This window comes from Echinococcus granulosus (assembly GCF_000524195.1).
Source record: "Echinococcus granulosus chromosome Unknown EG_S00039, whole genome shotgun sequence".
NCBI classification, from domain to species: domain Eukaryota; kingdom Metazoa; phylum Platyhelminthes; class Cestoda; order Cyclophyllidea; family Taeniidae; genus Echinococcus; species Echinococcus granulosus.
Genome location: NW_020170419.1, coordinates 226975 through 248871, shown reverse-complemented (window position 1 = coordinate 248871; position 21897 = coordinate 226975). Strand labels below are relative to the sequence as shown.

The 21897-nt window shown below is 42.4% G+C and overlaps 1 protein-coding gene across 1 annotated transcript; it reads right to left on the bottom strand. All coding sequences in view use genetic code 11, as the record gives it.

Annotated features, from left to right (window-relative positions):
• Positions 1 to 7296: 7296 nt before the first annotated feature.
• EGR_05368 (Microtubule-associated serine/threonine-protein kinase-like protein) lies at positions 7297 to 18580 on the bottom strand (the record flags this gene model as incomplete). Its single annotated transcript, XM_024494617.1, has 16 exons — positions 7297 to 7380; positions 8167 to 8427; positions 10378 to 10616; positions 11649 to 11877; positions 12181 to 12384; positions 13211 to 13347; positions 13579 to 13742; positions 13842 to 14062; positions 14345 to 14503; positions 14933 to 15007; positions 15086 to 15192; positions 16166 to 16394; positions 16442 to 16533; positions 16568 to 16668; positions 18053 to 18114; positions 18434 to 18580. The coding sequence occupies 16 exons, from the start codon at positions 18578 to 18580 to the stop codon at positions 7297 to 7299; spliced, it is 2511 nt and encodes an 836-aa protein (XP_024350944.1).
• Between the last annotated feature and the right edge of the window lie 3317 nt (positions 18581 to 21897).

Here is a 21897-nt window from a genome sequence, read left to right as displayed (position 1 = left end):
AAGCTTTTTTGTCCTGCCACTACTACTACCAATGCCGGTATTTCTCCCTTTCTCCATCCACTCATCCATCCCTCTCTCCGTTCCTCTCTCTCTCTCCTCCCGCCTCCAGCTCACAAGCACCATCCTCATCATCATCAGCAGCAGCAGCACCAAAGACAACAAATCCTTTGTCTGCGTTAGTGAGGCGCAGTGGACTGGGTGTGGCTCTCAGCAGAACCCGTGTACCCTTAAGCCTACCTTTCACCGCCTTTGTAAGCAGACAAGTTTGAAACTGCCTTATAGCTGTATATTCATTCCTTTCTTACAAACTTTGAAAATGCCTTAATATTAAAAGTTTATTTAGGTGAGAGAGAACTTTTAGTTTAAAAAAAACACTTGATAGGAAAGATGAGAATCTTGAAAACTAGTCCAACCCTTTATTGTGACTCATTTGTAAATCATTTCTGCTTACTGCATCAAAGATAAGTAGACCAGTGTGTTATAACAGGATGTAGAAGTGATTCTATAATGTGACACAATGCACAACTAAGTTGAGTGAAGAACACCTACTGGCTAAAAAAACCCATAAAATGGATCCGCCTAGGTCGTAGTGGCTTAGGACGAAGCGATTCATCTTTTCATTATTTAAGTAAACTGCTGAGATTTTTGTAGCTGAACTGATAGGATGAAAAAATCGGACGTCTATCATGAGCAGCAGCTTCCCTAGTTTACGGTACATTTAGTACCGACTACTTGAGGCAGCATTTTTTTCCACTCATCAACCTGCATTACTTCCGCCTCGTAGACCTAATATGCAGCCCCCTAGTCTGGCAATTTCTGATTTGACTGACTTGGGCAAACTGGGGATATATAAAAACAACAAGGGTCCTCTTTGGAGGCCTAATATCAAGTACTTCCCTCAGTATTGCTTTTATTCAGCGACAAAAGTGTTTTCATGAAATAAAAGGAATTCTTCATGATTCGCACACTCGACAAGGTCAGATATTTCTTTAGATGAATTAAGTATGGACTCTTGAATGAGTATCTTTTTTGTTTTTTAGGAGGGCCAGATAGTCTTTTCAACATGGAGTCGGGGTTTGAAGAGAGGTTGCGCAAACATGGGTACACCAAGCTATCCCAATCATCTCCTGGGATAGGAATTATTTTGGACAGGTGATTAAGCAACCGCCAACAGCTTGTTGCCCTGTCCACCGAGCCAACTGGCCTGTGCTCAATGAAAATAAATTACCTCAAGGAGAGGAGTAGCCACTGGGAGAATCGAGATTGGAGTTTTTTTGAGGTGGGGGTAGGTGGGGAGAGCCAAAGCAGGTTTTGCGGGTGTGCGTGCGTGAGGGAGGCACAGGGCGTCTCCGCGGCCAATTTAATTAATTAATGACTCGGAAACACACACACAGTGGCTGTAATTACTAGGTATCTAGGTGGTGCGCGTATATGTGGAACAATATACACTTCTTCCGAAGAAACGTTTTGTTTCACCGGCGTTTCGGTGTCCGGTAATCTAAAAAAAAACATTATTCGCAGACAGAAAACGCCAAGTTTTGAAGGTCGTTTTTGATTGCATCCTTATGCCGGATCCTTAATAAGCAGTTGCCATTCAAGTCGAGCAAACGAATGTTTTTTATTTGGCTCCCAGCAGCTTAAGGGAATGTGGAAACCACGAATCCGAAGTCCTGCTGCTCGCCTTAATATCATTCTTTAATTCACTGGATACTTGGTTTTGGTGATTCGATCTCGCGGCTTCACGGTTACACCAGACATGCATTTTTGTTTGTGCTTTGCAGGTCTTGGAATCATCACCGAGCAGCGTCAAGTGGATGACACCTCATCGTAAACAAAACTTCAAAAAACCTCAACTTTACAATGTCGGAAAACAAAAAACAATATTCCGTAAATACTTTCGAAATATTTGCCAATCTGTGATGCTCTAAGTATTTGTTATGCTCTTTGGCTTGGCTTCAAGGGTGTTTAAGGCTTTGCGGCTGCACTTTCGCTCGGCGGCATGGCCTTCGGGCGGCGTATCAGTAGTCCCTCAATGCAATCCATTTTCTGCCCTTGAAGGGCTACAAATCAATCCATTTCATTCCAGGTATCTCAACCATCCAAACTATTATTGTTAGAGGTAGGTCCCAAATGATTAAAACCGGTGCTTTTAAACTGTTCACTCAAAACCAAGCAACGGAACCGCACAATCAGGAGGAGTTTGTGCACGTCACCACACACGCACAGCGCTGAAGTCGCTTTGTGAGGAGATTGACGTCAAAAATACGCGACAGGAATTATTTATCGGCATAAGATAACCAATTTGACTACATCGTACCGCAAACAAATTGGTAGAGTTTACTAAGATGCATAAACGCTGCCTACTCGCGGTCGGTGAAACGACAGTTTAAATTGACCTGTTTAGTAGTGCAAATGTCGGGTGTCCCGCACACCAACTGAAGTGGTAACCAGGAGATATGAGGATTTGCAGAGACAAAAAAAAAAGAAAATATCCTTCAAACTTGTCATAACTTGATACTTTAATTAATAAAAAAGGATCAATGATTAAGAAAGCAGCTAATATTGTACCAAATTGAGATGCAAGAAGTGAGACCTTTAACCAACAATCGGGCGCCATGTTTTAAATAGTTCATAATCCTCCCATTAAAACAAATTTGAGGATTAAAGTCTTAAGTGTTGAGGGATGCGAGTCATACCACGTCTGGCCATTGTTTCCCTCCAAAAGTGTTGCAATCACCAAGACGATCGACTTGACGATATCAGGGATGCTTGAAGACCTCTGGAACAGGGTTCAAACCTCAACCCTACCCTCCTCTTTCACACACGGCTTACATGACTTGACCCGAGTTGCTAAGACGGTGACCAACAAGAATCCCTTCTAATTAGAAGTTTCCTGATCAGAAAGCATAATCTTGGATTTTGCTGCTTTTAATTGTTTATTCCTTTAATAAAGCATACTGCATAATTTTACTCCCTTAAATTCACGAGTAGTCGTAGCGACTAAAATTTTAAAGATGGCACTTTCAAAACCTCTCCCGCAGATAAAGTGACTGAATCACAAGACAGTCCCATCCCTCAGCAGTCAAGTAATAATTCAACGAACCTTAGAAGGAGAGGCACACTAACTTCTCCCCCATCTTCGAATGCTCTAAAAGTGGAGGCTTTTTAAGGCAACGATTATGGTCCCACCACCTTACTGTCGGTTAGTGAATTGGTCGTGTAAATTTTTAACGAGTTCACTTTGCCTCCCGGCCCCAGGGGAGTGTACAGGCACCCTGCCCAAACTATCCGGCTTTGTGGATTCCAAAATACGGAGTCCGGGCAGCGAATTTTCACTGGAATATTCGCAAACAGGAGCGAGGTAGAAAGAAAACAACCCCACTGAGCTGGTTATTAGAGCATAGAAGAGGATTCTAGCATTAGTGGAGCTTATACGCTGCTGCATTGTATACCTGCCTGGACGGTAGACCGTGAGTACCTTATGCTATCACTTCAGCGACGTCTTGTGCGCTTGACACTTGATCTTGAAGGTAGATGTATCCACACCTTTGGGATTTTAAAGAATGTTTAATGAAAAGCTTTTTTTATTTTACCTCTTTACCCCCTATTGGCTGATGGTTAAATCAAGCACCAACAAAACTTATTATTTTAATCCTGGCTCAACATCCTTTTACTGTGTTTAGCCATTTTTGTTTCTCCATTTCACTTTTGGATCTCCGAAGGGCTGCTTTCAAGTCCGTAGAGTCAAGTCTCGGGGAATTAATTACAATTTTTTTTCAATAAGGTTAATGCATTTTTAAAGCCACAATTCTAACGAAATTTAGACTGTTGGATTGAAAGAATTTAGCAAAAAATTAAATATTCTGCGCAACAAGAATTTTATGACGCTGTCAGTAGGGAATAAATGTAAGTAATGAATAATGCATTAATTAAGTAATATGAATTTAAAGTTGACATTTTTACTCAAAGATTCCTTTTTTCAAAGTACAAACTGCTTCTGACAAATGTCACATGTATGACAAACGACTTTCATTAATAGGTAAGTGGGCTTAAAAATCCAAATTTTGATATCAAGAATACCAAGAAGCTCAAATAATTTAAGTAGGAATTTGCAAAATCGAGAAGCTATCAAAAATGTACTATTTTTAAGGCTAAACCATGATAACTAAGCCAAAAATATGCTAGCTAAAAGTCGGTGATTTTAAATCCCAGAACCTTCAGGTATTACACCGGTCAGCGACCCTCCTTCTATCTGAAATGGAAAAAAAGTATATTAGACAGAAAGGAAAGGAAGTGGCAAATAGAACATCCAGCAAATTTAATAAATTAAAAAAGTTATTGAATATTCCAACCAATCCCTGCAAGCCATGACAAAAAAACAGGCGCCAATTTGGCGTGAAAAGCGGGGGCGAGGGTTGGAAAGATGGGTCGGGGCCAGACTCCCCATGCCGATGCGTGCGTTCCCCAATTTTGCGCAGTTTTTTCCCGTTTCCGTTTCACGCCTCTGGTGCATGTTAATTAGCAGGCCACAAATCGGTTTGCAAAACATGCTGCCGACTCGCTGCCTCTCTCTGAATGTAATTTTACTTCCTCTCCTCCTCCTCCTGCTCTCATGGCACAGGAATGGAAAATGCATCGTGTGCAGCTCTGCTCACCCCACGGCAATGTGATTTGTTAAATTATTTGGGCAGAGACTAGCAAGCGGTTGAAGTGATAAGGAGATCGGCTGACAAGATTAGGGAAACACTCCTTAAAATTGCGAAAAAGGGTGTGTGGTTTGCCTCCAAACTGGCAGAGAAAACAGCTTACAATATTCAAAATTGGAGCAAAGATGGGGTTTTTTTCCTTAAATGCTAAAAATCGAGAGGAAGAAATCACTTGAACTTTACAAGACTACTCGGCCTGTAAAAAATGCCTTATTTTGTTCATGGACAGCAAACTTTTTGCGTTCCAATTTGGCGTTGGATTTTTATGAAACATTTAATTTATTAGTGTAACTAGAGCTATAATGTTAAGAGTGACTAATATGCACTAAGGCATATTGTTCCCAAAAATTTAAGTCAATTGACTTTTAATGATTTACAAAAGGCTAAAAACAATTGTGAAAACTAATATAAATGGGGAAACTGCATCTGATGAAAAATGCTTGCAGGAGTGGCGTGCTTACATTTGCCTTGAAAATCCACGATCAACTATTTAATAAAAGTCACTTAAATCTTGCCAAACTAAAGTGAAGCAACTCTGGAAATAAGATTTTGTTGTTCACTTTACATTGTTTAATAGATAATTTCTCCCTGGATTTATATTTGATGGACTTCAGTCCCCAAGGCGACTAAGTCATTGAATGGAGCACTGACGGCCACGAATGTGTCACTGAATTAATAAAAATGTTAATTTGGGTCAGAATTCCATATATGAGCCTACACTTTAATAGGCTTTACTATTTGCAATTGACGATACGAGATCGAATTGAATTTGCACAAGTTTGAGTAGTCTATATATAAAAAGATACAAGTGAATTCAAACAAAAAGCCGAAGAAAAACAAAAAAGGGCGCTTTTCTGAAATAAAGGCACATAAGCAGTTGCTAAATTATTCATTTTATAAATGCTATTTAAAATTTACTGAACAGGGGTGATACCCCGTTTTTCTTCCATATTTTATCGGTGTGTAACAAAATGGTGGCAGAGCGACACAACAACAAACCTTGTCACAAAATTGGCCAAAATTACTCATTCTCGAAGGTCAACATAAGTTGTTTTTCCAGGTTTGTCTGAACCCAGTTTTCAATTTAAAAAAAGTCGAATTCTGTTGGAAGAGGAATGCTTTAGCGCGACTTAAGTGAGCAGAGAATTCCAACGAAATCGGTTTTTAAGAAGGTTGTGATGGAAGTCACTTAAATTACTTCCTTTCGAAACTTTTGCAAGGCGTCGGTGGCCTTAAAGTCCGGCATCTACCCAGTCTTTCGACTAGAGTAAAATGAGGAGATTTTTAACTCCATCCTGCCGTCACCACCTCAATTGAGTAAAAACACACAAACAACAGAAACCGAATCTGCACCTCCACGCGCATGAGCACGCAAAATCCGCTAATTGACTGGGGAATTTGACGGCTTTTCCTACTAAATTGCATTTCCACGAAGAGGAATGAGGAGGACAGGGGGGTAGAGGAGGAGATGAGGGCGGAAGGAGAAATCCCCGCTGACAGCCCAAAATTACACTCTACGTGCGTGGTGTGAATTGTTTAGTGCATTTAAATAAAGCACGGAGGAAGGTGGGAGGAACAGCTGGATTGCTCATCGTTGCCGCCACCGTGAATGGACCGACCCGCCCTCCTCCCAGTCGCCCTCTATCCCCCCCCATCTTCATTGCGCTGAAGTTGACAACAACCACCAGGAAATAAAAGTGTTGTCCCTAATTGATTATCCTGCTTCGTAGAGTTGCCACTCCTAGTATATGTGCACTTCTGATGGGAAAGTTGTGACATTCACTCTAAGCTTAGTTGGTTTTGGCGCACTTATGGTCAAGTCGAAAAGTGGCAAAAAGTCACCTAGAGGGCGTTTTTACTTAAAGGGATTGGCTACACAGACAATCACCTGCGACCTTCAAACCTTACAACACAACAAAAATGCATACGTGTTGACAATGTCTAGTCGCAACCATCACTTCACTTTCCTATGCTTTTATTTGCATCAAAATCATCCCCCCAACTCCCTTTTGGAGATGCAAAAGCCCAAAAAGTTTTCAGAATAACCTCGAGGAGTCAGTTGCCCCTGTGCCATCGATTGCTATTCAGCACCCATCAATCAGATTCGTGCGTGCCTAAGAGGCGAACTAATCAATGATTGATTATCGATGGAATGGGTAGGCGTGTGCGTGGCGAGCGGAAGTCGTGCGCATCACAACAGCACAAGGCGCGTGTGTGTACATGTGACAGTGGAAGTGAATGATGCCTGTCAGAAATGGTCAGGAAATCGGGCTAAATTTCAAAAAATGTTGCAGAAAAATTTTCCACATAAAAATCACTGGGAAGAGTACTCAGTGCAGTTACATGACCCATGGTTACCACAATGAGGTATTGAATTCGTTTCCGTATTCTGTGCTTTTGTGGTGGGAAATGAGTCGGCACAAGTCAAGAAAGTTGAGAGAAAAAGTGATTTAAATTAAAGGCTGCTGGTTGGATGGGAAATAGGCAGACCTTGATCCCTTTTCCAACGATTTCGTTTGTATTCCATTTCAGCAAAGTGTCTTTTAGTGAAGACTCATGTATGGTGACTTCACGAAACAAAAATCTTAGCTCAAAACGCAGTCTCAGAACCATACTTCAGTCGATTGAACTCGTCTTCTGACGATTCCAAACCCAAGCTGCAAAAGTAGACGAACTGTAAAGGAAATTAAACAACCTTGGGCAGGTAAATTTGCTGACACGAATTGGCAGTTGACAGTCCTCAGGCTACCAATCGGACCGTAAACAAGGAGTGGATTTTGACATTTTGCTTTAGTTGAAGTGCAATACATTGGCTGTTTGATTCAGGGGTTCTGCTACTATACCTTGCCGAGTGGCCTGAACTTCGGGTCATGCCAGTAGCCCCTCAGCTCTTCTGTAAGCCGTCAAATACATATTCTGCCCTAGTATTGTCTTCTTTCGTCTTCAGGGAAAGGGAAGCGAACCCGATCTTAAAGGATATCTTTCCTTATTTCTACCCTTGGATGATAGACCTTAGCCAGGCGGAAGAAGTGCATATGCTGCGGATGGGGGGATCTGTGACAGCCCCTAGCAGAAGGGTCGGAAATGATGTCCACCTTTGACAACTACCCAAATCCCGTGGTCTGCAGCAATGCTAGTAACAAATGAGGCAACAATAGCCGTGAACCAACTGGATTAGTTCGTCACGGAGCTGTCCACCACTTTATTGTGAAGATGTCATTTATGTGAACACGCGACACATTCTCCACCTCTCTACTAGCTGGAGAGGGCCCACATAAATATGGCTGGACAGCACTGGAGTGAAAAAAAACGTGGCACGGAACTATGCCAAACCCTGTTCTTTATTACATGACTCTGCTTTTGGGCCAGTGCTGCTTCGACCAGCTACGGACGCGTGTAATGGCTAGCACGTTCCCTCGACCCCCCTCCCCCCAACACAGGACAAAAGTCCAGATCCAACTGAATCGCCGAGAAGGATCAGTGACGTTGCGTTCAGGTCGGGATTGCTTCGTGAGTGCTTCCTTACAGCACAGGGTACGTCATGATGGCAGACGCGGGAGGTTGACCAAAGGGAGCGCTGGGGACGACGCTCAAAAGAGAAGAGGCGTTGTGTGCAATACGTCGGTTGTTTAAGCTCTGGTTTTGGTAACAGGCCACTTGGGTGCTCCACCATTGTACCTCCGCTGAGTGACCTGGCCTTCAGGCCATGCCACGGATCCCTCTGGGAGGAAAGTCGACAACCACAGCTACTGCTACTCAAAAGGGCGTTACAAGCGGATCTTTGCCTTAGATGGGTAACAGCGGTCTGCATCTATTGCATTATTTTCAACTCAACAAATCTCTTTGCAACGCTATTTTGCGTAACCTCTCAACACTTTTCTTTAAACCTTTGTGACAAATCGAGCCTGCGTTCCATGGCCACGAGAATGACTAACATGAGAGACACTTTCAGGTAGTTTGGTTCCTAAAAAAATTCTACAACGCTGTTGTAATTTGTTGCCAGTATTTGATTGGACACCCATTTAGAACACATTCACCTTTCCTCCAAATCCATCCAAATGTTTTGAGGTTTGTACTCCCAAATCTTCACTGCTCGCGACTGTGCCTGGCTAGATGTTTGACGTGCACAGCATATGATTAATTACTAAACTTTCGATGCCCTCCTGGATGGTCCAAAAAGACGGGTTTACTCCCAATGCTGAGTGTGGAAAAGACAAATTCTTGCTCTCCGCCCACTTTCCTACAAAAGAGTGCTTCAAAACGTCATAGTGTAGGGCCAACTGGCTTTTTAGTTGGAAGTAGATGCTCAACAAACTTGCGTCCCCACTACATAAAAATGGAATCTGGAGAGTGTGAAAACCATGTGAAGGCTATGCCTTTTGCTTTAATTCTTGACTAGAACATATCCAAGCTGCTATGGAGTGATGACGTTGACTCTTCCGCCTTTGATAATCTTGGCAGGGAGGTGGGAGGGAACTGAAAGCCCTAGTCTGCTAATCCGATACATCATGCGGCAACGAACTGTTGCAAGTCAGGATGCCTGCGTATGACGATAATTAGCCTCGATGTGAAGGTTTTGTGCAGCATGAAAATTAAATGAAAACTACCATATTGTGCCAACAAGGTGACTGACGAGGTGAAGTTTACCACCCGCCTAGTCATCAATCATGCAGGATCAAAAGAGCGGATAGTGCAGTCACGAAGCAATACTACTTACTACCCAGGTAGCTCCCCGATGAGCCTCCTTTAGGGAGTGAAATGCAAAACCACTTTGAAGTGCTCAGATCAATTGCAGCGTGTGGTCTATTTACGAGAAAAACCGACTTATTGCTCTTCTGTAAATAGGAGGAATACGCAAAATAAAAAACTTATCAATGGACCATCTATTTGTCAAACGACAAATTTCAGTTATCAAGTAGGGTAGCACATTCAGGCTAGACAAAAGGAGTTACCTAAGAAGTGCATCAATACACTGTGAAGACTTTCATTTGTTAAATTTCGTTAAGCCTCGGCGATAGGCATATTATATTCCCCGCGTACAGATCAACTGGCAAGATCTAGACGTCGCTGCTGTCACAATATAGACCAATGACCAGACACTAATCACTTTTTTGCCAAACAATAATGCAATTTATTCAAAACTTGCCTTAGCAACTTTTAAACATGCACAAAAAGGCGCAACCACGATGGAGTTGGGGTTTTCCGGTTCAGAGATCACATCCGCTGTAGGTGATATGGTAAGACCTCGCAGTATTCCTAAGCTAAAACGGCAAGTATAAAATGGCTACTTACAAAATTAAAGTACAAGTTCTTGCAAGCCGTTCAGCAAAGGGTAAAAAGCAAAAAACGTCTTTAAAACATAAAAAACGCCGCTCTTAATGGCTGTAAAATTTCCTCAGAAATGCGCCTTGACTTTTAAAATGGAGATGAACTTATATCTGACCAAAAGACGCACTAGCAGCACCAACGATTGAGCAGATTGAAATGATGAGCTACGAAGAAAAGCAGTACGATTTTAAAAGCACGAGGACCAGTAAACGAAAATTCATTAAAACAAACGAAAGCATAAAGGTGATTCAGTAAAAAAGGCGTCACAAAATCAGTCAGGTAAATTGGGAACTAATTAACTAACACAGCTACTGATTTAAATTCGGCAGCTAAAACACCTCACCTCAAAGTAGCAAGTGTCAGCATCATCGTCGGGACAGGGAACAAAGGGCATTGTCACATTCTGCAAGTTGCTCCACGGTCCCACTTGAGTGAAGAATGCGTGCTGCTCAATATTTTTCGCGGTCTCCAGTCGCTGCGGAGGTTCCCGCTCCAGAAGACCCCTGATAAGGTCCTCTGCAGTGGGAGAAATCCCTCCTCCTTCACTCAGCCGCGCCTCCTCGCCAACTGGCCAGGGGATGTCTGGAAAGTAAGGCGGGAAGAACAGTCCACCACAGAAGGAGATTCGTCACTATGAGCTATTTTTACTTCTCTGTGAACCGTTCTTCACGAAGGCGAGCTAGAACTCTGCCTCTGGTAGTTACGCTATTAGTTCGTCCCTTGGGAGTAACTCAGGCACCACAATAATGACATATTAAAATCCTTTGACCCTTGGGAGGATTTACCAGGCTTTCAATAACGTTCCAAAGAAGGCTAACGTTAAAGTACGTATTTGGTACAGAAACTTGAGCACAAAGATCCAAAGGTGGGATCAATTCTGTACGGCGAAAGGTAATGAGGACATTAGGTGGTTTTAAAATGACACTAAAAATCGGAGAGAAAAGTAGGACAAAATTCAAAGGAACGACCTTACATGGCGTATACAGTCATAGGGGAACCAAAAAAGACCGCGTGGTTGTGCAACAAGAATAAACTAATCGTAGGAAGTTTCTTTCGTTACCTTAGTTACTGAAACAACCATCATTACGTTCTATCCTTCCTCCGATAGAACGCAGGATTGCCAAATCAAAGTATTTAATCCAAATCATATTCGTTCCGGTTACGCCTCTGTTTCCAAACTGCCTATTTCGTTTCACATGCTATGTCATTAGGTGATTGTCAAATGGCAATGTCAAGAAAAGGTGCTGATCAAAGGACTTATGAAGGAAACACGCAGGATGAGGAAGAAGTGATACACCGTTTCCATCCCTTTTTTCCGTCCTAACCTAAATGAAAATGTTCCCACAGGTCGTCCTCATCCCTTTGCTCTATACAGTGAAAGGTTTTGGGTTGTCTTGCAAGAGGACCACTTCTTCTAGCTGATTCACTAGTTCTGGCGGTTTCTCAAGTATAAGCTTTTCATGCACACCTTCAAGCTGCATCGAAGAACTGGACGCATAGTATTCCCCATCTCGACAGCTCACTTTGATTGAATCAAACACGTTTGTTTTGAAGGCGGTTTACAGCAGTTATTCCCTTAAAGCATCTTCAGAGATAACTCAAGGCATGTGTTACCTAATTTTATGATATGCTCAAATATCTCCTCAAGGCTGTCGTCGGCGAAAGGTGAAACACCGGTAAGCATTTCGAAGAGGATCACTCCCAGCGCCCACCAATCGACGGCGGGATTGTCCGCAGCCTGTTGGCATTGTGGATAGGTGAGCAACTCCGGTGCAAGGTACTCTGGCGTGCCAAAAACATGCCCCGGTCGCAAATGCGGTACAGCTGAGGACGATGGTGGCTTCTAAAGTCGGCAAAGGCAGAATTATCGAGCTCCATAAAGTTTTTAGGGATGGCTTGGGCTGAGAGTGGTAAAGTGACTCGATCTAAATAAATAAAAACCCTGTTTTCAGTGGCTGGTGATTTGGACTCTTCGAAAAGAGGGACCTATGTATCAGAAAGGTATTTGTCTTGCGCAATACACTAGGCAGACTCTTCAGTTCTCTGATGATATTCGTGTCAATTTAACGTAAATATCCATCTAAGAGTCACATAATCAGCTTCAATGAGGATGTGAGCGCTACATGATGCCTGATGGAGTTCTCACCCGAGGCTCATAGCGGAAGGAAGCGGAGTTGTGTGGATCGTATGGTATGCCTGTCAAGCGTAGAGAAAGAGGGGGAGGTGGTGGCTGATGGTCGAAGCTGCGAGCAGACGCCTCAACTGACTCGCTGCTACTGCTGTCAAAGAGTTGGGAAGCCGTTTTGCAAATCTGTGGGTCCAACTTGATTCCTCTTCCCCTACCTGTCGCCTGAGAAAAAGTCCATGTTAAAGACAATAAGCAATTTAGCGCTATTTCTCAGTAAAACCTCTCAGGCATAAGATAGAGCCCATAGAGGCAAGTAAATAGCAAAACGTTTCTAAAAGTAGAAGCTAAAATAGAAAAAAGTAAGAAAACATTTCACTAATAATATTTACTGGTCCGATAGCCAGCAAATACACAATTTAGAGACGAAGAAAAAGCCAACACTGGCTAACGTATTTACCAAAGCTAAAATTCGTCCATTTATTAGTCAAACCTTTCCACTTAGATTTTGAAGGACATGACAAAGAGTTAACCACTTAAAAATTTGTTTTAAGTCAATGGTTTTCAACAAAAAATGGTCCGTTTTAAAGGTGGAAACTGGAAAATTAATTGTTAAAATTGCAGCAAGAGGGGAAATTTTCTAGGATAATCAAGAAACCAAAAAGGTGGGCAATTTGACAGGACAAGCAGAAAAAAAAGCGGTAAAGGAGGGAGCGCGCCCATTGGCCAATAACGGACCAATTAAGTTGAAAGCCGGTTTTATCAGACCAGACACGGAAGCTTTAGCAGTCGTACAAATCAAACTGACCCTATTTATGACATTCTTTAACACTAATATCTCGCACAATATAATTATTCACTCAAACACGTTGAAGACCAATAAAAGACGTTGCTTCACGGTGGAAAGGGGAAGGGATGGCTCCGATATGAGTTATTAGGAAATCGGTTTCTCAATTAAACCAGGTATGATAATCACAGTCTAGTGGTGAATAATTAATAGATATTAATGCTCCGTGAGCAAATGTAAAAAGGTGACATGATAAATACCCACTTGTGAGGTCACAAGATTGCTAGGAGGTCGTAATGACCTCGGAGTTCTCAGAGGTGTGACTTGCGCCTCCAGAGGTGTAGATTCCCTCCCAAAGTCGGGCGGTCTGGAGGGATTCAGTTGGGACAAACACACGGCATCTAAGGAAAAAGGATTGCTATTTTGAGCTGTCTAACCAAGACAAGTTTCCACTACTGTGCCTTCATCACTCACTGCATTGCAAGAGAGGGGAGGTTGATGTAATAGCTGATACTTAGCCAATGAGAGCACTCTAATGAAACCTTAACCTGTAGAAAAAGCACCAATATTCAGTGAATCAATGGTGAAACAAGTTATAGAACAATGCAAGATAGTGATAAAGAAGGTCTTACTATTAAAATCGGCAGAAGTGATGTGTTTCCGCTGGCCAATGTCATCGAAGGAGATGGTTGCAGGGGCCTGAGTTCTAGCAGCCCTGCGAGGAGGTCGAGAGGGAGTCTTGAACACAAAGCCAAGGGTGGTAGTGGGCACATTCTCCTTGTTACCTTCCTCAGTGCTGTAAGAAATAACACGAAACATTACCTTACAATATTGTTTTACGAATGAGCTGCCCACACGAACAGATCAAAAGGCAAATTAAGGGCGAAGGACGCACACTTCACTATGATTGTCCGGAGCTGCTCCAAGGGAATGTGTGGAAGAGGAAGAAGCCAACGAGTTATTGCTAGGATAGTGAAGCTTCACAGCGGACAAAGCACGCCGGAGGCGAGGCAGGGCCACGTAGTGACAGTGGACTGGTGATGAACTGCGAGGTAGCCGCGAATCCAGTTGGGCATCGTAGTGATCATCTCTTCCGCCAATAGACGAAATCTGGGACTTGAGTTTCGAGAGGAACTGGTCATTGTTTGCCCAATATTTTACAAACAAAATCAACCAAAAGTCGTTACAGCTGGTGTTTTGAAGTATAAGCTAATACCAATCGAACAGCTCATTTGGATAGCTTTTGGCACGATTTGTGACAATGATTTGTGGTATTCATATGCATTATAAAGCACAGGTAGGAGTCAAACCATTGACACGGTCCTCTTTATTATGCTCTATAATATTTTACCTTTGTTTCGAACACAGATAAAAGAGAAGAACGCAATGGAAACCCACAGCAGGCGTTCTAGGAGGCATTTGATGCTTAAGAGGCTTCGAGTCATCAGAGAGAAATCGAGTTCTCGAGGCGACGGTATTGTCCACTGAGGGAGAGAAGGACCAGCTGCGACTATGTGGGGACTCGTTGGCATTTGGTGAAGAGCAACGGGAAGTCACCTGGCAGGGGCACATGAGAGCGGATGGATATCCAGGTAGAGGTTACCAGGGGCCACGAAGGGAAATAGGAAGATTGCTCAATGACACAACAGAAAAATAAAAGCCAAGTATGTTGATTCGCTTTCAAGAAGGAACTCTATTGACGTTTTTTGAAGGCATATTCCCAACACTCGTATACAGACTGCTGTGAGCAGTGGGAGGGTGGTGCTTTAGTAGACAAATCTCAAAACGCATAGCTAAACATGAGATAGGTGAGAAAGCTCCTTTCAGAAAGGCTCTGATCCACTGAGTTTGAGTCACAAAATTCGATTCCATGAGGCAAACGGGTGAAAGCTTTGAGACAAATTTTACGGAACAGTATGATCCTGTATCATTAATTTAATCGCACTTCAAAAGACGGTATGGAGGGAATAAAAAAATTAGACTCACCGGATTCAATGCAGCGTCTGTGATTAAATGTGAATTGAAGGAAGCACCTGAAGACTCAGTCACTCGGGAGTTCTTCTAAAGAACCCAAAAAAAGGTCCAGCTAATTTGGGAACAAATAGGAATAAGAGACAGGGAAAGAATGAAGCTACGCACGAATGAGAGATCCGTGGTGAGAGAGATGATTTGACCAGGTGTGCGGGAGAAGGCCTGCGACATACGTGTAGCTGAGGGTGTGTAAAGCACATCCGCCGGTGAGAGAACTGAAGAGTAAAGGAGAGTGCGTCATAGCAACAAACTTGGCAGTTAGTTCGTACAATTCTAATAGTTAAGAGAATCTACAGAATTCCGACAAAAACTACCAAAATTTTCGCAAAAAGATCCCAAGCCTAAAAACAAGAAGACTCATTTAAGCGGACAAGAAAGGTATTTAATTAGGTTGCCAAAAAATGTTGAGCCACGCCTGTGTATGCAGAAACCTTGCAATGTTTCTCCTTTTTCATAGCTCATAAGCTGTCAAGTTCTCGGATGATGTTAAAGTAACTCGAGCTAGGGAATGGGCCATCTAACAGAAGGTTTACAAATCAAGCTTCTGACCGAGCTCAGCCCCCAAACTCCACTTTTTTCAAGCATTTCATTCTTTGATGCAACATTCATGTGTCCCAAGGAGACGCATTACTGATGCAACTAACACCTTCACCAAACGTTCTTTTCTTAAAAGCCAAGAAAAACTTAACTAATAAACACATCTGTCTCAATGATTTTTTTTTACCTTCCGACTATCGATTCTATTTTGCATCTTATGTTACTAAGTGACTGACCAATAAGAGATTTAAAGCACATAAGTAGAACCTATTTGTTCGATACACAAGGCTTTTTCTTCTCATTTGATGCAGGTGTATACAAAATTTTAAGTCACCACCCAGGTTAAACACTAAGCTTTAACAATAATGATCTGTTCGTGTTCAGTAATGGGAGACCTTTCCTTCTGAACGTGATGTGTCTGCCTTTGAATGCTTCATCGCCACAACACAACTCTTTGCTTAAACCATTACTGGACAGTACGTTCTAGTGTTACACGACGCAAACCTCACCATTTTGATATGTAATCCAAAAAAATTGACGAGAAGCTTCTACAACTTCAGAGCCGAGTTCTAATGACCTTCAACAGGTTCAAACGATGTTTAACGATACGAGACCGGGTTAAAAATATTGGATAATGCACAAGAAGCACACCCTTTGACCAACTGACAGAAGAGAGACCGAAGTCAGTCAGTTTAAGATGTCCTTTCGCTGTGATGAGAACGTTGTCCGGTTTCAGATCCCTATGGATGATCCCGTGTTCGTGAAGATATTTCACCGCAATCACCATCTCAGCCATGTAGAGTGAGGCGGGTCTCTCGTCCAAGTAGCCCGCCGCCATGATCAGAGATTTCAAATCCCCACCAATGAGGTACTCCATTATCTGAAGGGTGCAGGCATGTTAGGGAAGGACGGGGATTGCTGGCTCACCAAGTAGACGTAGTCCTTTGTTTGCAGTGAGTAATAGAGGTGGACGATGTAGGGACATTTGCTGACAGCCAAGGCGTTGCGTTCAGCGGTGACTGAGGTGAAGCTTAGAGAATAAGGAGAACCAACCCTGACTAACCAGGTTCTTTTTACGCATTGCCGATTTGGACATGGCTTTGATTGCATAGAGCTGACGATTATTCTTCTTCTTGGCCCCTAAAAAGACCTTCCTGAACGAAAGGGAGTCAGATAGATTGTAAGGTTAAGTTCATACCCATAGGCTCCACGGCTTATAGGTTTAAGGATGACAAAGTCCGATATTGATGGAGCAGCCTTAAAGTAGATGATTGACGAAACTCACCAGAACTATTTACATTAAAATTGTAATCAGCAAATGCGAGGAAGCAAACTGCAGGATTCAAGGGAGTAAGGCAACTTCAAAATATACGAAAATAATAGAACGGTTCTAATTCACGTGGGTGTTGACGTCATACATTGCGTCGTCAGTATTCAAGGACAATGCAAAGCGAGTTCAAAAGTAAAGCATAGTCAAAAGAAGTCATTTTCAAATTTGTAACACATATACGACGCCCTGATAATCATATTTTAACATCCGACAAATCCAAATCGGGAGACTGGGGCGAATCGGTAGAAAGCAGGTGCTGGCACTTACATTGTCCTAAATGTACATGCTTAAAAACCAGCATAAGCGCAGATGCGCTCGAGAAAACGATGAAAGAGAAAAGCATAAAACATTAAAACCACAACGTGTGCTCAACGCACACCATTCAGATACAATCAAAATTTGCGCCCCAAACCAGATATCTATTGCCGATAAATTCAAATGTTTTGCCCTTTTTTGTTTGTTACAAAGGAACAAAATCAATTTTGACAGTCAGCAAAAAAATGCGAGAATTCACCTTTTACGGATGTGTCTAGGCCCGGATATGTGCAATAATAGCAATTATGATCTCCCCTTACACATTCTCCACCGAATTTCGTCGAATTACCTAAATTAAAACCAATCTTTTGTTATTTATTAGCTTTAAAGTCTTATGGTAGTTATTAGCACCTGGTAGCGATAAAAACAATTGGTCCGATAAGTGGAATCTTGGAGGGCGTATTTTTCTGTTTTCGATTATAGTGTAGTATAGTGGTTGCTAGGTTCTCGGCTTTGGTAAAGAACTACTTGGTATTCTAGCCACTGTACCTTTGTCAAATAAACTGGCCTGTGGGTTGTGCTAGTAGCTTAACCCCTACTTTACGTCGGATATGAATATCCTGCCGGTTTCCTCCTTATCCCTTTTCTTCAGTCCATTAATAGGAACGGTTGTTTTACACAGAGCGTGGTGTAGCGTCCCAAGACTTCCCTGAGGACGAAAGAAGACGCAATACTCGGGCTGAATATGTATTCAGCGCAGAGAAGGTGTTTGGGATATTGGCATGGCCCGAAGGCCAGCACACCCAGCGGGGTACAAGAAGGCTAATTCAAAGTACCAAAGTGGTGCCTCACCAATACCGAGGAATAAACCACCATCGTACTACAGTAGTGCATCAATTTGAGGTAGAAATTATTCGGATAATAGCATCAATCTAGGGAATCAGGATGCTCACTCTCTTCGAGGATCAAAGATGCTGCCTGGGTCAGCAACTGTGTCGGGCTTATCGAAATTTACCTAAAAAACCAGTCAACTAGCCTTGTGTTACAAATACAGTGCAGTACCTATTACAGAAACAAAGAAAGTGGTATTAAAACTAAAGGTATTTCGATATGTAGCCGATGTATTTATTAACGACCTTCTCAGTCCATGCCTTGTTATCCAAAACAAATAACTTTGTCAAAATCGAGAATTGGTGCACTTTACAAAAATCGCTCCTAGCTAGCGAAAAAGGAGGCTTTGAATGAATTACCTTCTTACAACTTACTTAATACTGTATGGAGCAGTCAGAAGTGGGAAAAGTAGATAGAATTTGTTTTATTTAACAAACACGTACTTTGCATTGAGTACCTCTCCTCCAGTTCTGCGGTATGCCCGTGGGTGAACATACTACTTCTAATGCATCAGTAGCAGCCGTCAGGCCAGCAGACGCAATCGAGGGAATAACCAGGGTTCGCTTTGACTGTGAAGGGTATAACAGCATTTGAAAATGTCTGAAACCCACAGGAATAGCCTTTTGATATCAGAATCCCCGACTTCTTTTTTGAATCGTCTTTCTCCGGTCGTTTAGGAGCACTTCACAGCCAGGATTGCGTTCAAATAAACCCCGTTGCATCCAAGTAGGTTTTGAGTTTTACCATAAACAATTTAAAAGACTTTCCTAGTATTTTATAGTGAGTGGACTCTGCCAGGAGTTCCTCCTATCCTTAGTAATTGGAAAAGCGGAAGATTTCTCCGCTGCCGGAAGCTTACTGGACACTATAGCTACTTCACCATACCGCGCATTCAGTAGAGGTCCAGGGGGAGCCAGTTCAAATATTATGCAGTTTTGACGTGCTAAAGAATAATGCAGCATTTTACAGTTATTTACATCCATCCAATTCACCAAATGTTAGAGTTTTTCTCCATATGCTGTAGCATTGGGTGGGTTTGACGGACAAAATTGTATATTACTCATTGTTGCCGGTTTCTGGGTTCTGATACTATGCAGTTACAAGTTCGTTTCATGGAGGAGAGAGAAAATGCCTCATTCTCATTCCTCAAGCTCAAAGTGCTCATTGTCTTTTCTTGGCAACAGACAATGACATCCTCCCATGTGAGAAATAAAACTAAAACTCGCCAACTAGTGTCCCATTGGAAAGACTATAAAACAACCGATAAAATGCTTTGAAAGGCCTTCTTCAGTCATTTGTCTTTTATTAATACAGAATCACGCCAGTTTTATGTGCGTATACTCGCTGTGAATGGCTGGGTTCTTCGAGATTTGCTGAGTATCCGAAGTTCCGGGTTTTGTGCAACGATCAAGAAGAAGAGGGACACACACCAGGGTCCAACTGGTCGAAGTTAATTTTAAAAATGTGTCCGCCAGTCTGATAGCATTATTTCCCCCAAAATTTAAAGAGCGTTCCGTATCTAGTGCACATCTTGATAACTTTTCGAGGCTCCGATTACTTCGAAATATAAGTCAGTCTTAAGGTCCTTCCTGCTTCATTACTCTCCAAATTTTTTGGCACCGAACTAATGTGTGGATCCCTAAATTTATACACTACTGTTATTCATATTGCACCTTGTTTCGGTTTGAATAGAGCTTTGGACGAAAGCCGGGCAGACCAGAATATCCACATAACCATGAGGGCAACTTGGAACCCCGAGGAGGAGGCGGAAGCAAACCCTGATTCTCCACACACTCTTGACCACTTGTGGATTAGCACATTGCTATAATATATGAATCTTCTTATTCCGGGGATATGAAACCGGAGATGGCGGAGAAATACGATAACAATACTGCATGATCCGCAAGTGTTCTTTGATAGATTGTCCTCAATTAGCAGAAACACTTTTATGTAAGGTCACCAACTGATGAGTTTGGGAGGACATTTAGTCTACGTCCACACTTTTTCATTGCAAATGTGGACTTCCATCAGACATGTCGCCTCGTCATGAAATCCCTTCCCCTAATCTCACACATCTCTTACTTCCACGGTAGAGGAATTAGCTGGGATCATGTTTGAAGTAGCAAAAGCGTACGGTCAATCAACCAGATTCATCAAATGAGGAATAAGTTATCCTGCTCTCAGGAACTAAATTAATTTCTTGGACTTCGTTAAAGTAGATGAAAAATAGCACCTCAAGTTCTTTTTAAAGTTTACTGGCTACAACCATGGTCCGGAGGCCTTGCCACCGAGTGCAGACTCACAAAGTGCCATGTGACTACAGATGGCAAACTGGAGCATTCTGTTTTGTGCTAGCTTTCATTATTCGTTGGGGTTACAAACCTTCTTAAGAAATCTCCCATGGGTAAGCATAGAGTCGAATTCTGGCAGCATAGTTTCCACGACACTCCAGTATTCTGCTCAGATACTGTGCCTTCTTTCGTCTTCAGTGGAGTCCTGGGTGCTTACGGAAAGACTAACAAACATAGTGCAAAGGCCTTAATGCAGGTAGGAAGCACAATCTGTGGAGAATGAGATGTTCTCCGTAGTCACACACACAGTTAATCGAAGTACCAAATCACCCACCACAAGAAAATAAGGGCTCGATTTCCACTAGATTGCCTTTTTTTAGTAACTTAAGGGTTTGCTAAATGGGAGCCTAGAGGTTGCTGCAGCTGCTGATGCTAAAAGTGTGGGGATCCGCGCTATTCATTTGTGATACATATTTGCTGCATCAGCTAAGTATACAGACTTGCTCTACTTAAATGCTGGGCGAAATGCTGTTACAAACTTTTTTTGTTGGTTTCGAGCCTAAACGAATCTTTTGACACGTCTCCCTTATTTAGAAAACTCTTGTTGATACATTGCCTGCTGCGGTATTGCTAAGCACAATTGGATGATGAGACAGTCGTCGGCACATAGTCGCTTGCTAAATCAAATGGTGGAAGACCATCATGAATCGCGAGTGGCCTGCTGATTAACTTACTTCCTTCCTCATCTATTGCGCTGACTGCATGCTTTGTGTAGCAGCATGTTTAACTACACAGGCCGTTCCAGCGCCACAGGATGTAATCCCTCTTGATGGGAATACCATCCTGTCCCTCCGTCTATGATAATAAATCCTTTTCTCCCATACTGTTACAGCCTATTACGGCTTCCGGAAGGACTCGAGGCGTTATTCCGAGTCACGCTAAGTCCATTTTTCTCGCATCATTATTTATGTAAGATAGTAGGAGATAGTCCAGCAATTTTCCACGTCTGAAGGGTAAGATTTTTGTGAATTTATCTTTCATTAGTTCGAACCAAGATTACTAGAGCATACCAATTATTGTCACTTTTGACTAACTTTAGATTTGGGGGAATATTAAGACTACCCTGTTGCCTGAGGAGGCTGGTAATTTGTAGACCTAAACACAACCCGGATAACAAATATGGCAAAAGTAGTTTTCTTACTTTGAAATTCGGAGCGGTGACTTACAAACGCCCATTCTGATTACTGAGAACAGCAAAAGTTAACTTGTTCGACCTAGTTGTTTAAAGGTTCCCCTGAATATCTCAAACAACCTTCTTCGACTTCAAGAGACCTAAGCTGCGCGATAAGTCGTACATAAGTGAAGAAGGAATTTTCGCCACTCCACTGCCTTTTGAGTGCACACTGATGAGAACGCAATTAATCCACATTTTTCTGATTTTCAGAGCGCATTGCTAAGACAAAGGAACCCGTCTAACTCAACTTGTGCTTTACTAGCCTACATCCAAGTGCTCCCATCAGCAAGTCTCTCCCAACCGACGCTAAAATTGTAGAGGAGATAGCAGCGGACTAAAACAATGCTTGATATCTTCCAAAGATACGGCTCCCTTACTGCGT